The sequence below is a fragment of the Serinus canaria genome, chromosome 28, assembly GCF_022539315.1.
Source record: "Serinus canaria isolate serCan28SL12 chromosome 28, serCan2020, whole genome shotgun sequence".
In the NCBI taxonomy this organism is placed as follows: Eukaryota; Metazoa; Chordata; class Aves; order Passeriformes; family Fringillidae; genus Serinus; species Serinus canaria.
The window spans coordinates 2,103,249-2,120,244 of record NC_066341.1 but is presented as its reverse complement, the minus strand read 5'-3'; the positions used below and the strand labels follow the sequence as shown (position 1 = coordinate 2,120,244).

Here is a 16,996-nt window from a genome sequence, read left to right as displayed (position 1 = left end):
GTGCTGCCCATGTCCCGCTGTGCCCCCGCCCTGTCCCCCACCGCGGTCGCGTTGCGCGTTGTGGCGAGGGCAATGGAGCCCCCCGGCAGTACCGCGGGTTTTTATTGAATTGTTCTGTTACAGCAAGCTCGGCTCCGGTGGGGAGCAGCGGGGTCCCAAGGCCAGCCCCAGACCCCCCATCCAGCTCAGCCCCGCGCAGGGCATCAATCCCACCGCAGAGAGCCGGGGCCAGCTCTGTCCTGGCACTCTGACCCCTCCCCAGCAGCCACTGTCCCGTCGGATGGTGACACCGTGCCAGCAGGCAGGATGTGCCCAGGCCTCTTCTGTGCAGCTCTGGGGGTCTGCAGCACCCCAAAGCCCAGTGATCCTGGTTTGTGCTGCGGTGACAACCAGAGAGGGGGCTGTGGGGGTCCATGGGACGCCATGGCCCACTCAGACAGCGCTCTCCTGGTAGCTGTCATCCTCCAGGAACCTGCTCAGCCTCCTCCCGGGGCTGGGAGCTGCATCCTGCCCTGGGGCTGTGGCCTCTTCAGCATCCCCATCACTCTGCTCCTGCGCAAAGTGCATGAAGACCTGCAGGAACGGCAGGATGAGAGACGGCACGGTGGGACAGGGCCACCACGCCCTCACACCGCCTCCCCTGTCACCTGATCCAGCGTGGTCTGGGACACAGAGTAGTCCTCTATGTGGCAGGGGCCACGGTGGGCGGCCAGAAGGCTGAAGACGGTGGCCAGGGAGGTGACACGGGCAGGCAGGTGGTACTGCAGCAGCCCCCCATGCTGCTCCCGCAGCACGATGCCAGGGAAGTGCTGCTGCAGCAGCGTCTGCACCGCTGCTGGGCCAGGGCCCCCCGCCCGCACCACCACCGTGTACCCGTCCCCAAACCTGCAGGAAGAGGGGACACTGCTGTGAGCACTGGCATGGCCACCACCCTCTGGAGACCCCCTTAGCCCCCCACCCCAGTACCTGTTCTTGAGGTGCTGGACGCTGCCCAGGCAGCGGAACCGGCCATTGACCATGATTGCCATCCTGGTGCAGAGTGCCTCGCACTCCTCCATGCTGGGGGGACACATGTGAGCCCCCCAGGGAAGAGAGACACTCCCCTCTAGGGGTGCTCCTCTGTAAGGGGGTTATGGAGTGCTGCCCTTTGGTGGGACTCACCTGTGGGACGTGAGCACCACGGACCGGCCATCCCGGATAACGCCAAGGATGCGCTCCCACAGGAACCTCCGGGCTTGAGGGTCCATCCCCGTCGTGGGCTCATCCTGCAACAGTCCCGGCCCTGGGTCAGCCTGGGCAGGACCCCAGTGCTGCCCTGGGGGCCTCCCACTGCCCCCTCACCAGGAAAACAACGGGGGGGCAGCCGAGGAGGGCGATGGCCGTGGAGAGCTTGCGTTTGTTGCCCCCGCTGTACTTGCCCGCCGGCCGGTCTGCGTGCGGGCCCAGCCCCAGAGCAGTGATGCCCCACTGAGCCACCTGCCAGAGACAGAGGGGGTGAGGCTGGGGGGCTCCCCCTGGGCTGGGGAGGACAAGGTACAGGCCCTACCCTGGGGGTCTCCTCCTCTGGGATGCCACGCAGGCGGCTGTAGAATTCCAGGTGCTCCCGCCCCGTCAGCAGGTCTGTGATGGCATCAAACTGGGGACAGTAACCCATGTGCTGGTGGACAGACTGGAGGTCGGTGAGAACACTGTGGGATGGGGACAGGTGAGCATGGGACAGGGAGAGGTGAGCACGCTGTGGGATGGGCACATGTGCCAGGGATACTTTGGGAATAGGGACAAGCAGCTTCAGGGATGAGGATGAGGATGAAGCAGGCTGCAAGGCAAAGGGCCAGGAAGAGCACAGGGTGGGTGGGGACAGAGATGGTGGCATAGGTGCTGTGGGGACATGGAGAGGTAGCCAAGCCATGGAGTCCCTGCATTCACCCACCTGTGCCCCTTCAACCAGGCCTCCCCCAGCGTCACCTCCGTGTCCCCTGTCAGCATTTTGAAGGTGGATGTTTTCCCAGCACCGTTCACCCCCAGGAGGCCAAAGCACTGTGGGGATAGAGTAGGGTCACTGGCAGCCCTGGCCCAGCTCACAGAGCTGTCTGTCTGTCCATCTGTCCCTCACCTCGCCGGGGGGGATGGCCACGCAGAGCCGGTCCACGGCCGGAGCCTTCCTGCGCCGGTACACCTGCATGGAGGAGAGGTGGCACTGGCTGCTCCCTCCTGTCACTGCCACTGGGGCCAGGGGTCCTGGGTGGGCTGGAGCTCACAGCAGGGTCCAGCCTCACCCACCCACCTTGGTCAGGTCCTTCAGAAGCAGGAGGTGGCTGTGTGGGGGGATGCTGCCCACCCTTGCCCGCTCCCTGGCCACGTCCTGGTCCTCATCTCCCAGCGAGGGCAGCTCCAGAGCCCGTGGGCTGTGGAAACAGTGGCAAGGGCACGTCCAGGGCTGTCCACCCCCTTGAGCACCCCCAGGGTACTGTGTCCAGGTCTGTATCCACTTCAGGAAGGACGTTGAGACACTTAACACATCCAAAGGAAGGCAACAAGGCTGGTGAGGGGCTTGGAACATAAACCCTGTGAGAAATGACTGAAGGAGCTGGGGGTGTTTAGCCTGTAGAAAAGGAGACTCAGGGGTGACCTCACACTCTCTACAGCTCCCTGAGTGGTGGCTGTAGTCAGGTGGAGGTTGGTCTCTTTCTCCAGGCAACAACTGACAGAACCAGAGGACACAGTCTCAGGCTGGGCTAAGGGAAACTTAGGCTGGATATTAGGAAAAAGTTTTTTATGGAAAGAGTGATAAAGTAGTGGAATCAGCTGGCTGGGGAGGTGGTGAAGTCACCATCCCTGGGTGTGTTTAACAAAGCCTCGATGTGGGCACTGGGTGCCAGGATTTAGTTGAGGTGTTAGGGCTGAGTTGGGCTTGATGATCTTAAAGGTCTCTTCCAACCCAGTGATTCTGATTCTCAGAGATTCTGGGATTCTGCTCACCCCAGGCGCAGGAAGAACTGGTGGTACTGCAGCAGGAGGGTGAAGAGGAAGAAGACAATGCCCTCGATGGCCATGGCAAACATGTTCTTCCCTGCCAGGTCCCAGGAGAGGGGGGACACGAAGCGCTTGTCCCCTGCAAGCAGCAAGAGGGGCTATAGGAATAGGGGACCCCTGTGCTGGGCTTTGGGGAGGGTGAGCAGCCCTCACACCCCCAGACTCACCGAACCTCTCAAAGGCATCAGCCATTGCCTGGTTCTTCACCATGTCAATGAGGCCTCGGCCCAAGCAGAAGTGGGGGAAGATGAGGAAAACCTTCTTCAGGACACGGTTGATGTCATTGAGGTTCTGATGGGGCAGAAAGGAGAGGGGTGGGGGATCTGGCACTGGCACTGCAGGGGAGGGATGGGGGGGTGCAGGGCATCCCAAGGCTCATCCCAAGGCTCACCTGGTCCACGAAGAGCTCCAGCACAAAGGTGGCCACGCTGCCGTTGATGCCAATGAAGAGGTTGATGCAGGTCAGGGCCACGTAGGCAGTGCTGGGGATGCTGAAGAGGAAGGAGGCTGGATACATCAGGGGGGTGATGGACCATCTGCAGGGGGAAGAGCAGGGGCTGGCTGAGGTGCACATCCCAGCCTGGGGGCCTTGAGAGTGCACCCACCCTCCCAAGCACCACAACCCCACCCCCTGGCTACCCCCAGCCCCACAACCCCCTCGCCCCTGCTGGGCTCTGCTGCCCCATCACCCGTAGAGCAGCAGCAGCAGCACCAGGGAGGGCAGGTTGGCCGAGGACACGTAGGATTCCTGCTGGAAGCAGAGGAAGATGAGGATGACCAGCAGCGCGGGGACCAGGTAGTTACACTGAGGGGATGGAAAAGCAAGGAGAGGGGTCAGGGGTGGGACCAGACCTCTTGGAACTAATCCCTGTCCCCATCCCCATCCTCACCATGTCCCAGGCGAAGTTGCCCAGCCAGTAGGTGATGGGCTTCATCCCACTAACAAACTGAAGGTGCTTGGCCTTGCTGACCCGCTCCTCAATGAGGAAGACGACGAAGCTGGCCGGGACGAAGGACATGGCGAAGATCACGCAGATGGAGACCAGCACGTCCACAGAGGTGGCCATCCTGCCGAGGAGGGGAGAGAGATCAGCAGGGGCCAGAGGGGGCTGTGGGACCCCCATGCCCACACTCACAGGGCGGCCTCGGAGAGCTGCTCCTTGGTGAGGTTCAGGGGGTGGTTGGTGGCCGTGATGCCGAAGAGCGTAGGGTCGCTGCCGGGGGGCAGCCGGGCTCGCAGCAGCCCGTTGCTGGCCACATTGAGGAAGGAGACCATGGCGTGCCAGCCCTTGTTGTTGAACCAAACCTGCAGCATGGGGAGGGCCGGGAAGCTCAGAGCCCCCTAGCCAATCTGGCACTGCCCCTGGCTGTGCCTGCAGCATCCGCTCCCACCAGGAGCACCCCCACTCCCCACCGGGCTCCAGCTCCTCTCCAGCCACAGCCACCCTCAGTCCTTCTTGGGCTGCTCCACCCCTTGAGGGGACACTACTGTCACAGCCCTGCTGCCCCCAGCTCTCACCCCTGAGGCACCCCCAGCCCTGGGCACACCTTGATATTCCTGCGGGCATCCAAACCCTCGATGAAGCGGCTGAGGTTGGCCAGGAGCCGATCCGAGGGGCTGCCCTGGGTGCAGGAACACACGGTGAGGAGGGGTCTCCCAGCCCTGGGACCCCAGAGCTGAGCCCGGGGCTGAGTCCAGCTGTACCAGGGTGATGTTGAGCAGCACCCGGAGCTCCAGCACTGCCTGATCCACCTCTGCTGCCGACGGCAGGGCCTGGGAGCTGCCAGCACCCAGGGAGAAGCCGCCGTACCTGCAGGAGAAACAGGGCTCCCAAACATGCCAGAGAGACTCCCACTGCCAGCGTGCCAGGAATTGGGCTTGAGGATCCACGTGTGTCCCTTCCACCCCAGGAGATTCTACAATTCTATGAAACCTGACACCCATTCCTCACTGCCACCCTTGTGCAAACTCAACCCTCCACTCGCCCAGGTGCCAGAGTAAGGGACACACAATGGGGGGCTGAAGGCACCTGGATGATGGCTCTGCCCAGGGACCACTCAAGCCCTCCCTAAACCCACCAGGGATCTCCTGTCTCCCTCCATCCCTGGCTGTGCCAGGCCCCAGCCCCTGCCCAGCTCACCTTTGCTCATTCACCCACTTCTTGTTCCTCAGCCTGAAAGAAATGAGGTGGGGGGAGTCAGAGGAGAGAGAAACCCCTCAAGGAGACATTAGGGCAGCACCTGGCCACCCAGGCACATGTCCCCAGCAGTGTCCCCTTCCCCCAGGTGTCCCTGGGGTGTTCCTTGGTGTCCCCACAGTGCCCCTGCAGAGTCCCTGGTGTTCCCAGCCCCAGCACTCACTCCTGACGGATGATCTGGGGATAGGTCTTCACCAGGTAGTCCGAGATGTTCCTGCCTGTCAGGTTCTGAAGGATGTCCCCTGTGCCCCTCTGCACCTGTGGGATGGACAGAGGGGCTGGATGAACACCTGGTCCTGTGACATCCCCAGAGCATCCCCTGGGGCTGCCCCTGCTGGGCTGGGGGTTACCTGGGGTGGTGGGAGCCCCCCGGCCCCCTCAGGACACTCAGGCAGCATCCTGTGTGCCCCTGGCCCGCTGCACTGACAGGGGGGGGATGGCTTTGCCCGTGTCCAGTTCCCACGCTGCAGCACCTCCAGCAGGGATGGGGGGGCTGAGGGGGCCGAGAAGCCATCGGGGTGGGAAGCTGGTGGGCACAGCCCTGCCCTGGGCACCCGGGGAGCAAGAGAGAGAGAGAAACTCCCGTTATCAGCCTGGTGTGAGCCAGGGGCACCGGGACCCACCGTGGGCGTGTTGGGGGTCCCACAGCATCACACCAGGTGGCAGAGCTGCTCCGTGGGCAGGTGGGCATTGAGGGGGGGCCAAGCCCCGGCTGCCCCCGTCCCGAGGACACTCACGCCTTCCCCTCTTCCTTCATGCACTTGGTGCCGAAGCCGGGCTCGGCCAGGAGCGCCTCCAGCAGCCGGGCTGTGTCGGGATCTCCCGGGGCGTCGTTGCTACCGGCAGACAAAAGAGTGAGCTGGTGGCAGTGGGGACCAGGGACACGGCGGGCAGAGGGCTGAGGACACACCTGAAAAAGGTGAACTGCTGCCCGTACATCCAGGGCTGGAGCTGCAGCGGCGGGTACTTCCCGAAGGGCGGCACGATGAGGCTGAAGAGCAGCGCGATGCAGACGAAGACGGCGGGGAGGACGATCTGAGCAGGCCGGGGGGGGGATCAGGGCTGGCTCTGCCCCACCCTTCCCCGTGCCCTGCCCCATCCCCTCCCTCCCCTCGGCCCCACCTGCGCGAAGAAGCCGCGGGTGCTGCGCCGAGCGTGGAGCATCCTCTTGGTGAAGAGAGCGCGGAGCTGGCGGCAGGTGAGCGCCCAGCCCCGCACCCTGCCGCACGCTTGCCCCGCCGCCCCCCGCAGCAGGTCCGTCTCCCGGGGCTCCTCCGCTGCCGGGACAGAGACGGGAATGGCAAGGGACTCGTGCCAGGGGGGACAGGGTGCTGGCAGGGGCATCCCCACACTGCAGCAGGGATGGGATGCTGCATGCAGGAGCCCCCAGCCCCCCCAAACATCCCCCAGCCCCCACCCCAGCAGGGATGGGATGCTGCATGCAGGAGCCCCCAGCCCCCCCCAAACATCCCCCAGCCCCCAACCCAGCAGGGATGGGATGCTGTATGCAGGAGCCCCCAGCCCCCTCAAACATCCCCCAGCCCCCACCCCAGCAGGGATGGGATGCTGCATGCAGGAGCCTCCGACCCCCCCAAACTCCCCCCAGCTCCTACCTCGCCGGGCTCCTTTGGCTCAATGTAAAGGAGAGGAGAGAGGGGTTACAACCAGTGCCCACCCAGGGCAGAGCTGGTGCCACAAACCATCTGGCCCCCCCATACTCCCCATGCCAGTTCTCCCTCAAGAGATGTCCTCTTGAATTCCCCCTGGGATTTCATATCCCATCCCAACTCCTGCACAGAGCTGGGCTTCCTCAAACCCATCCTCATCCCAGATCTTTGCTCTGGGGACACCCCAAAATTGGGAGGTAGCTATGCTGCACGAGGGTCCCTGAGTATCCCCCAGCTTGAAGGGATGGCTGCTTGGGTGGACAGCTGCCCAGATGGACATGTGCCATCACCCCAGCCTAGGAGATGGAGGTGGGGAGCACTCAGCAGCAGCTCAGCACCACCTCCCCCATCCTTACCCATCTCTCCATCGGCCACATCCCCATCCCCCATCTCGCCAGGGACTGCTCCTTTCATGGTGCCTGACAAAATGAGGACAAGATGCAGGGCAGGACCAAGGCTGTGACACATCTGCATCCACAGGTGCTCCCAGCAAGGCCCCCAGCCCTGTCAGGGTGCTGGGGACACCCCTCCCTCCTGCTCTGGGCTGCTGAGCACCTCCCCAACCCCCCTGTACTCCAGAGCTCAGCTCCAACCAGGACTGAGGGGTTTTACCTGTGGTGTCAGTGTCCAGCGCTGTGTCCTCAGCCACCTTCAGGAAAATCTGGATGTGTGGGAGGGTTGGTGTTAAACACACACCAGCACCCACAGCCCAGTGAGGGGAAACCCCCTGATCACAGGCACCCCGGAAGCCCCTTGACCACAGCCCCCCTGGGTACCTCTTCCAGGGTGGTGTCAGAGATGCCGTAGCTGGAGACCCCCAGATCCCCCAGGCGTGCGTCCAGCTCACGGAACAGCTCCCCAAAGGCCCCATCCCTGGCCCCACTGTAGGGCAGGACAAAGAGCACCTCGTGCCCGATGTCCTCCACCAGCCGGGAGCCAGGGACCAGCTTCTGGATCAGCGCTGACAGCTGGGCCACATCTGGAGGGATGGGGAGGGCTGGAAACCTCAGGGGCAGGAGCCACTGGCTGGCACAGCTGGCCACAGCTCTGTGTGCCTGGCATCCCAGCCTGAGGGTCCCAGGGGAAATGGAGGGGATGGAGATTCCCCTCTGCACCTCCAGTGAAAGGGGGAGAGGGGCCACATGCAGAGCTATGCACCCCCAGCCTCCCTGGCTGATGGGGGATGTTTGGGGAGGAGCAGGGGGTGACACTGTGAGGGGACAAAACGCTCACCCACGGTGCTGGCGTCGCTGCCCCGCTCGCTGCCCAGGCCCGTGTCACTGCTGTGCTCTGAGTCACTGCCATCCTGCAGGAAAGGGTGGCTGGAGCCTGGCACCCCACAGCAGGACCTGGCCCCCAGTGCCCCCCAGTACCCAGGATGGAGACACTGGGGTCACCCCGATTTTTTAAGATTTTCTAAGCCTTATGATGTTTACGTTCTTGTAGCAAACTTTCTCACACACTTTCTGTAAATAACTTATTGTTTTGCATTCTTTTATGGAGGAGGAGAAATTTGATGGACTGTTGGTTTGTCCATTGTCATTGGAGAGGTGGCACTGTCACCCTCCAATCCACTGTCACTTTTGGAAAACTATAAATGTTGGAGTCAGAAAATAAACCTCCCTTTTCTTCACCTTGAGAGCAGCTGTGTTTTTTCATGTCCTATAGCAACACACTGGCTGCCCTGTGGGGGATGATCATCAGGGCTGAGGGTCCCACCTTTCTGCTGACACTGGGGACAGTGCCAGTGTTGCTGCCTGTCCCGTTCCTGTCCCGCTTCACCAGGGTGAGGTGGTACCCCGTGCCAAGCCTGGCCTTGAGGAAGAGGGGGGACCCACAGCAGCAGAGCCGGCCCTGGGAGATGATGGCCGTGCGGTCCCCCAGGAGCTCCGCCTCGTCCATGTAGTGGGTGGACAGGATGATGGTGCGGCCTGGGGACCAGGAATAAGCTTGACCCCCTTGCTGGACCCCCCCATTGCACCTTCTCCCCTTCTCGCCCCAGGCCGGGGGGCTCAGAGGGTGAAGAGGGGGCTCCCAGCCCCACCTCTGCGGTACTTGAGCAGCAGCTCCCAGATGCTGCGGCGGGAGAAGGGGTCGACGCCGGCCGTGGGCTCATCCAGGATCACCACCCGGGAGCCGCCCACGAAGGCGATGGCCACCGAGAGCTTCCGCTGCATCCCGCCTGCAGAGGGACGGCGTTAGAGGGGCTCGGAGCCGCCGAGCCCCGCCCAGGCACCCAGCCTGACCCCCGCACGCACCCGAGAGGTTCCTGGTCTGCTCCCGGCGCTTGTGGGGCAGCCCCGTGTCCTGGAGCAGCTGCTCCATCTCCTCCTGCACCTGCTGCTCCGAGAGCCCCTTCAGCCGCCCGTAGAACCAGACGTGCTCCTCCACCGTCAGGCTGTGGGGACGGGGGGAAAGGCAGGGTGAGGGGCACAGGGATTGAGGGGGACAGCCCTGCACCACTCCCCACACCCCCCCCAGCCCTGCCTACATGTCGAAGAGCACGTTGTGCTGGGGACACATCCCCATGGATTTGCGGATGCTGTCGATATCGGAGCGGATGTCCCAGCCCAGGACATAGGCAGTGCCCGAGGTGGGGGGCAGGAGGCCAGTCAGGATAGACCTGGAAGTGGTGAGAAAAGTGGGTCATGGAGCACAGGAGCAGCAAGGCTTGGGGCCAGGGTACCCTGTCCTGGTGGGGACAGAGTCGGGCTTGGCTCCTGTCCCCAGCCATGGCCACGCAGCCCCTCTGTGGTGGCTCACATGGTGGTGGTCTTTCCAGCGCCGTTGTGGCCCAGGAAGGACGTGATCTGCCCCTCGTAGAAGTCCAGGCTCAGCCCGTTGACGGCCGCACGGCCGCTGCTGCCATAGACCTTCACCAGGTTGCGGATGGAGACGCCGGGCTGGAGATCAGCAGGTGGCTCCTCCACCAGCACTGGAAGCCACCAAGGGGTCACATCCCTGTCCAGAACCCCTTGCTGGGGGCAGGACCCCTTGCCATGGGTGCAGGGCCCTCCACTGAGGAGCAAGGCCTGGGCTGGAGGGCTCTATGGCCACTGACTTCAGCCATGCAGCTCCAGGGTAGGCAGGGACTCACCTTGGGGTGCAGTGTGGGAGCTGGTGTGGTACAGGCAGTGCCCAGATGAGGATGACTCTCCAAACCAGTAGCTCTTCAGAAAGGGGAAATTCCAGGGCTTGGGGATCCCATACTGACCTGCAGCAGAAGAGGTTAAGTGGGGCCAGGGCTGAGTGGCAGCTGAGGGTCAGGAGAGCTGCACTCACCTGGGAAGACACCCTCGAGGTACCAGGTGGCCAGGCCGTAGAGGACAGCATCCAGCAGCAGCAGCCCCATGGCTGCAGCAAAGCTGTACGGGTCTCCTGGCACGGGGCTGGCAGCCAGGTTGTGCCACTGGATGCCCACCCCCTGCTCCTCGTAGAGGGAGAAGTAATCACAGCCAAAACCAAAGGCCACGGGGGACAGCAGGCTCTGAGGACAGCCAGAAAGGCAGTGAGGGCAAAGACTGGCCTGGGGGGTGCAGCCCAAAGCCCCCCAGCCAGAGCAGCAGGGGCATGGCAGAGGGGCAGCCCCGGGCTCACCACAAGGACACGGATTGGGAAGGTGATGTAGTCACGCCAGGCGACGCACAGCACGTAGGGCAGGTACAGCGAGAAGTAAATGATGCCACCACACGCCGAGGCCAGGTTGGCACGGGGGAAGAAGGTGCTGATGAGGAAGCACTGGCTGATGGTGGCCACTGAGAAGGTGCCGAGGAAGAGGAAGATGACTGCTGGGTCGCTGTAGGGCAGGATGTTTCCCAGCTGTGGATGGAGGCAGGTTGGAGCCTGTGGAGCCTCCCATGCTGGATCCCAGCCCTGATGTTCCTTGTGTCACCCATGCTGTCCCCTGAGACCTGCAACTTGCCTTGAGGATGAGGACAAGAAGGGCAGAGCTGAGGAGGAAGGGGATGAAGCTGCTGAGGAACCAGCTGAGCCAGAGGATCCCGCTGCTCAGCCCCATGGTCTTCATGGTCTCCTTGAGACGCGTCTCCTTCTCATGCACCACCCCCTTGATGATCATGGCCACTGAGTAGATCCAGGCCAGAGTCATGAAGAGAGGCAGCGAGCGGTTCAGGACCCTCAAGAACCTGGGGAGATACCACCAGCCATTCCACCCTTAGCTCCACACTCCTGGGACACTCTTGGGCCAGGGACACCAGGGCACAACCAGCCCCATGCCACCTCCCTGTTGCAGCTGCAGGATGCTTGGATGTGTTCCCCATTGCAGCAGGGGGGGTCACCCAACTTTCCCAGGGTCTGGTGCTGCCCCTCTACTCACACATCATCCACGTAGCAGGGGTAGGGCATCTGCTGGACGTAGACCCCTGTCCGTGGGGCAGCCCCAGTCTGCACCCTCACCACTGCCTGCTCCACCAGGTCCTGAACGTACACGAAGCCCCCCCAGACGTAGCGCAGGTCACTGAAGGGGTCAGCTGCAGGGCCTGGGTCCCAAAACCTGGAGGCAGAGCACAGTGCTGGGACCAGGGATCCCCTGGCAATGAGTACAGGGTGGCCATGGAGGCGGGCAAGGTGGGCATCCCCCAACCTGTCCTTGATCTTGTTGGTCCTTGTGACGTCGTCAATGTCCATGCGGATCTTGTAGCGGACGTGGGGTGGCAGTCCGGGGGCTGTGGCATTGATGGGGGGCTGGAAGACCACTGCTGCCCAAAACTGCTGCTCCTCCAGCAGCTCCAGGGCTCGGGCTACCAGCTGCTCCTCAGTGGCCACTGCCTCGATCTTGTCCAGGCAGACACACTGTGGGAGGGCAGGTAGGGCTCAGCGGGCACAGGTGGTGCAAAGAGCCAGCCTGCCCACAGCAGGGTGACACACACCTCCATGAACTGTGACAGCGTGCTCAGGACTGCATCCACATCAGCGTACACCTGGTGCCAGGTGAGGCCTGGTCCCCCTGCTGGCCCCGTCAGGAATGTGACCAGCTCTGGCAGCTTCCAGGAGGTGCCGTTGAGGAACCCATCCAGGAGCTGGGCTGTGCTTGGGGCCAGCAGCAGGTCCTGCAAAGCACCAGAGTATGGGAGGCCATGCAGCCCACCCTGCTCTAGCTGCATCCCACCCCACTCCTGGCCAGTTGCACCCCAGCACAGCCCATCTTGCACCCCACAACAACCCTGTTCCCAGTGGGAGGAGTCTGGGGCCACACACCTGGAGCACCTGCATCTCCAGGCTGCTGTTGAGGAGGGTGTAGATTCGGGGTCCCAGCTCCTGCCAGGCACCCCCCAACTCCCCCAGCACGGCTAGCTCACGAAAGGTCCGATTCACCTGGGTGAGGGAGGTGAGGCAGGTTCAGGATGAGACCCCCCCCAAATCCCTCCAGGCCCCCCACAGCCCCCACTCACCTCAGCCATGACACTGTCGGGGCCAGGCCCAGGTGGGGTGTACAGGATCTTCCCCACAAAGAGGGGCTTGATCCCCCTCCAGAAGATCTGCGAGAGGGGGCTGGACTCCAGGCTGCGGAGCAGCTCCCTGCAGAAGGGACCTGGGGGTGCAGAGCTGAGCCCTCACCCCCAGCCCCCCACCACCAGCCCCCACTGCCCCCCACAGCCCCTGGCTGAGCCTCCCACAGCCCCCCACTCACTGGTGCTGCCTGAGGCCACGGGTCTGTGCTCAGAGCTGTTACGGTCCAGGAAGGCTTTGACATCATTGTCCTCGTACCAGTTGAGGGAGGGGATCCTGAGCCCCCCACCCTCGGGGTGGCCACAGGCGATGCGTGACAGGGCTCTGAAGGCACCCGTGCTGCTGTTGGGGGCCCTCAGCCCCACAATCTCCTGACGCAGCTCGGCCAGGCTGGTCATGGAGGAGACCTGGGGAGAGTGGGATGAGAGTGGAGAGGGGCAGTGGGGAACAGGGACACGGTGGGGGTGGGCAGGTGGCAGGGGAATGAGGGGTGTACCTCCTCCATCAGGGATGCTGCGTCCCGCAGGAAGCTGCCCAAAGCTTCCACGGTGCCAGCGATTCCGCCCAACTCTGAGCTCAGCTGTTCCTACAAGGGCATGAGAAGGGGGTCACAGCCCTGCCGGGGAGGCCAGGGGTCTCTGCCTCCTTCCAGCACCCGACCGCGCTGGGGGCTCACCGCCAGGAGTCGTGGGAAGTCCATCTGGGAGAGGAAGGAGCCCTCCATGGCACGGAGCTGGGAGCTGGGCAGCGCGCAGAGTCCTTGCTGCAGGCTCTGGGTGGAGTCGGCGTCGCCGCCCACCAGGAATCCCCCCAGGACCGAGGCGTTGCAGACCAGAGCCTTTAGCGGGAGGCGAATGCTCGCCAAGGAGAACTGGAAGGAGCGAGGAAGTCACGATGCCGTCACCGGGAGTGGGCACCGGGAGTGGGCACCGGGAGTGGGCACCGCGGTGACACTCACGATGCGGGGGCTGAGCCGAGCCCCCATCAGCTCATCCACCAGCGCCGGGGGCAGGGATGTGTTGGTCCGCAGGAACCGGGAGAAAGTCTCGTCCTCTCTCAAGTATTCCCTCACCGGCAGAGCTGGGGGAAGAGGGGTCAGACAAGGGGTATGTCTCCCCCGGCACCCCCCGCCCCCGGTGCTCACCCCTCCGCTGGTTCCCGCTGTCCCGGAACCGGCGCAGGGCGGGCAGGAGCCGGGCAAAGCTGTGCAGGAGCCGCTGCCCGTGCCCGCGGAGCAGGACCTGCCGGACTTCGGTCAGGAGACGGGAGACGCTGTGACACGGGACATGCGGTGGGCAGTGAGACCCCGGCCCAGCCCCGCTCTGCCCCGCAGCTCCCCAGCCCCGCTGCTCACATGGAGCCATCGAAGTTGCCCACCACGCCAGGGGCCTCTCCCGCCGTGGGGTGCCGGAAGCAGGGGTTGTTCATGTTGCAGATGATGCCCTGCAGCCAGGGCAGGGTCCCCGCAGAGGGCAGCGCCTTGTTGGGAAAGTGGCCTGAGGGAAAGGGAGGCAGGTTCAGGGAGGCAGTGCAGGACCCCCGGGACCCCACACACACCCGAGCAGGGAGATACCAGAGAGCCCCCAACTCTGTGACCACCTCCCGTGTTTGTCCCGTGTCACCCCGAAGGGCTCCCATACGGGGCACACAGAGGGGTCTCAGCTGGCTCAGGGACACTCACACTCATGCTGCTTGAAGGGCGGGTGGGATCGCCTCACTGAGATCAAGATAAGGAAGAGGAAGAGGGGCCACAGGATCTCGATAGCCAGCTGGATCTGGGGGAGACGCAAGGTTGGTGGGCTCCCGATCCCCATCAGTGTCCAGGGCTCTGCCTGCCCCTGTGCCAGGCACCAGCGGCTCTGGGTAGCCCCACCCCGATCGCCCACTCACCCGCTGCCGCCGGCGGTAGGTGAAGTTCTTCCAGAGCAGCAGCCCCAGCTGGGTCCCCACGGCCATCGCGGGGGTCGCGGGCCCCGCTCGGCTACGGCTGGGGGTGAGAGCAGGGGGGGCAGCCCCGAGCTGGGTGCGACGGTTGAGCCCTCACTTCCTTCTGCTTCGGGGCTTATCACACCCCGGGCACGGTGCCGGGCACAGGGCTGAGCTCCGGGACCGGCAGGAGCCGGACGGCATTCCGGCAGCAAAGCTCCTTTCCGGAGCTAAAGGCTCAAATCAAATTCTTTCCTAAACCAAAAGCAGCAGAATTGGGCACGAGCTCTGTCCAGGAGCCAGGAGCACACATGCCGGACACAGGGAGCAGTCCGGCACCCCGGGAACGATCTGGGCAGCCCGGGAGAGGCTTAGACCTGCCGGTGCCTCAGTTTCCCCATGAGAGGGATGTGGGTGGGGCTCTCATCAGCCCAGGAGCCGAATTGCTCCGGTGCAGTGGGCTCGAGGGCGACTTCTGACACCCGCATCCCACGGGTGTAGCAGCCGCCTCTCTGCCAGTTCCCGGGAATTCACCCACTCTGGAGCGGGGCCAGCAGCTCCGGGGCCCGGCAGCAAAGCTCTGCCAAGGCGGCTCCGCGACGAGCCCGGTGGCGGCGGCGGCACGACCCAACCCGCAGCGTTCCGCCCGGTGCACCCGCCCACGCCCGGGGAGAACCGAGCTCCGGGGCGGCTCCCCGGTCCCTGTGAGCCCGGGACGACACCACCACCATCCCCGGGCTTGCCCCTCGTTTTGCCCCGGGGCCGTGGGAGCCGCGCACTCACCGCCGCTCCGCGCTCGCCGCCACCCTCCCGCCCCCGGGGCTAAGCCGGGTCCCGGGCGCAGGCGGGATAAACGGGCACGGGGCAGCGGGATTAGGATCCCGGCTGGGAAATCCGCCTAATCGGCCTGCGGGGCCGGACACGAGTGGGTCCGGGGGTAGGATTCCTCCGGGGATGCACCGGGGTCAGCTGGGGTGACACGGAGAGAAAGAAGGAGCTGCCGGGTGGGGGTGACACGGGGAGACAGAGGTGTCTGAGTGTCCCCATCCGCTGGAACCGGAGGGTGCCGGGGAACTGCCGGTCCGGGGGAGCCCCAGCCCCGCGGGGGCGGCGGCTCTTTTCGGGACAAAACAACCAGATAATCCCTGGATCCTCCCGGGGGACTCGAGTGGGAATCTGCTCACTCATCTCACGAGGACAAACACGCCGCATCGCTGCAACCGGGAGCTCGGCGGACCCCGCGACCCCGGCAACCGCCGGACCAACCGCAGCTCCCGGTGCCTTCCAACCCCGCGTCCCCCAACCCAGTTCGGTCGCACGGAGCCCCGCTCTGGGCACGGTGCGGAGTCACCGGGAGGTGGACGGGCCGGGAAGATGTAGGGAAAGCCCGGGGATAAACGGACAACCCGGGGTGGGAGCATGGGGACAGCTCGAAGGAAGGATGAGGACAGTCCAGAGGGGGGACATGGGGACAGTTCAGGGCTACGATGGGGACACGGGGATTGCCTCGGGGGGGGGGGGGGGCGGGGTGGCACTAAGAGCCTCGGGGAGGACGCTGGGCGGCCGCATCCGGCCGAGACCAACAGCCGCGACACAGCCTCTCCTCTCGCCCCTCGCAACCCCCGGCCCGGGACCCCCGTTACCTGATGCTGCTGCGCGGCCTCTTTAAGAGACCCCGCGAATCCGCCGGGCGCGCGCGGGCCCCGCCCTCCCCGCGCTACAAAGTAGCTGTGGGCGTGACGTCATGGGAGCCGGCTCTTAAAGGGGCAGGCACGGCGGGGGCGGGGAATAGGAATCCCGCCCCATCCCATCCCACCACACCCCGCCCCATCCCATCCCATCCCATCCCATCCCATCCCACCCCACCCCTTGGGAACCCCACGGAGCACCGCGGCTCTTCGAAACGCAGCATTTCACCCAAAAAAGGTGGATGCTTCCTGGACAGGCACCTCCCGTGCTGTCCCGTGGCATTCATTAACCACACATCTCTTAACCCCGCAGCCCCTTCCCGGCTCCCGCTTCTCCCCCGGGACACGCAGCATCCCGCCCCAGCGCTCTGTCACTCCAGGGATCCCACCCAGCTCTGCAGCAGCTCGCAGCCCCCCAGGCACAGAGAGACCCGCTTGAGGCTGGAGAAGGCGCCTGCAGCAGAGACCAGCTCCTGTTTATGTTGAAAGTTTTTTTGTTTTTTTTTTTTTTTTTAAATAAATGGTTTCAGTCTGAGAGCATCCACTTTAAAAACCGCACAGGAGGGAGACGTCGATGGGCAGGACACCGCCCCCGGGCAGGATGCAGGCATTGGAGTCAGCCTTGGCTCCAGCCTGGGCGATCAGGTTGCAGCAGTGCTGGGTGTGCCAGCTGTGCCAGCTCCCAGCCCAGCCCTGCAGCCATCACCGTGGCCTTGAAAACTTGGTTCTGCAAAAAGGGCATTTCCAGCATTTAGAGATCACACTGCAGAGCAAACCTGTGTGCACACATCCACCCACAAACACTCACAATCCTGAGGCCACGCAGTCTCTCCCAGATGTGCTTCCCCCACGTCCTGCTGACCCCAGCCCCTCTCCTCCACAGGGCTGAGGAGGGTCCTGCCAGCACAGGGACGAGCAGCAGCACCAGGGGCAGCATGGGCAGCCACTCCTGCTCCTTGTTGAGGGATCCAGGGGCATCCCAGGGGTGTGTGGTGGGTGCTGGGTGTGCGAGAGG

General features: G+C 64.1%; 1 protein-coding gene across 2 annotated transcripts; it reads right to left on the bottom strand.

Annotated features, from left to right (window-relative positions):
* Positions 1-71: 71 nt before the first annotated feature.
* On the bottom strand, positions 72-16,026 carry ABCA7 (ATP binding cassette subfamily A member 7). Of its 2 annotated transcripts, none has more exons than XM_030231501.2 (50): positions 15,937-16,026; positions 14,258-14,548; positions 14,049-14,142; positions 13,722-13,863; positions 13,512-13,639; positions 13,326-13,447; positions 13,044-13,238; positions 12,864-12,953; positions 12,549-12,774; positions 12,310-12,449; positions 12,116-12,232; positions 11,788-11,967; positions 11,502-11,710; positions 11,235-11,411; positions 10,821-11,043; positions 10,496-10,717; positions 10,181-10,385; positions 9,996-10,112; positions 9,662-9,833; positions 9,390-9,521; positions 9,157-9,296; positions 8,943-9,080; positions 8,618-8,829; positions 8,132-8,204; positions 7,675-7,877; positions 7,511-7,559; positions 7,255-7,317; positions 6,354-6,508; positions 6,142-6,266; positions 5,969-6,067; positions 5,582-5,777; positions 5,395-5,489; positions 5,175-5,207; positions 4,739-4,844; positions 4,582-4,656; positions 4,170-4,339; positions 3,924-4,101; positions 3,723-3,838; positions 3,425-3,569; positions 3,201-3,324; positions 2,980-3,112; positions 2,285-2,405; positions 2,114-2,176; positions 1,931-2,037; positions 1,547-1,688; positions 1,342-1,476; positions 1,162-1,265; positions 967-1,059; positions 648-885; positions 72-573 (listed from the first exon to the last, which is right to left on the bottom strand). In XM_030231501.2, exons 2-50 carry the CDS (start codon positions 14,321-14,323, stop codon positions 433-435), a joined length of 6,729 nt encoding a protein of 2,242 aa, XP_030087361.2. In that variant the 5' UTR covers positions 14,324-14,548; positions 15,937-16,026; the 3' UTR covers positions 72-432. The 2 variants fall into 2 exon arrangements, with proteins under 2 accessions (XP_030087361.2, XP_050842078.1); XM_050986121.1 differs by lacking the exon at positions 15,937-16,026 and adding an exon at positions 15,077-15,924.
* Between the last annotated feature and the right edge of the window lie 970 nt (positions 16,027-16,996).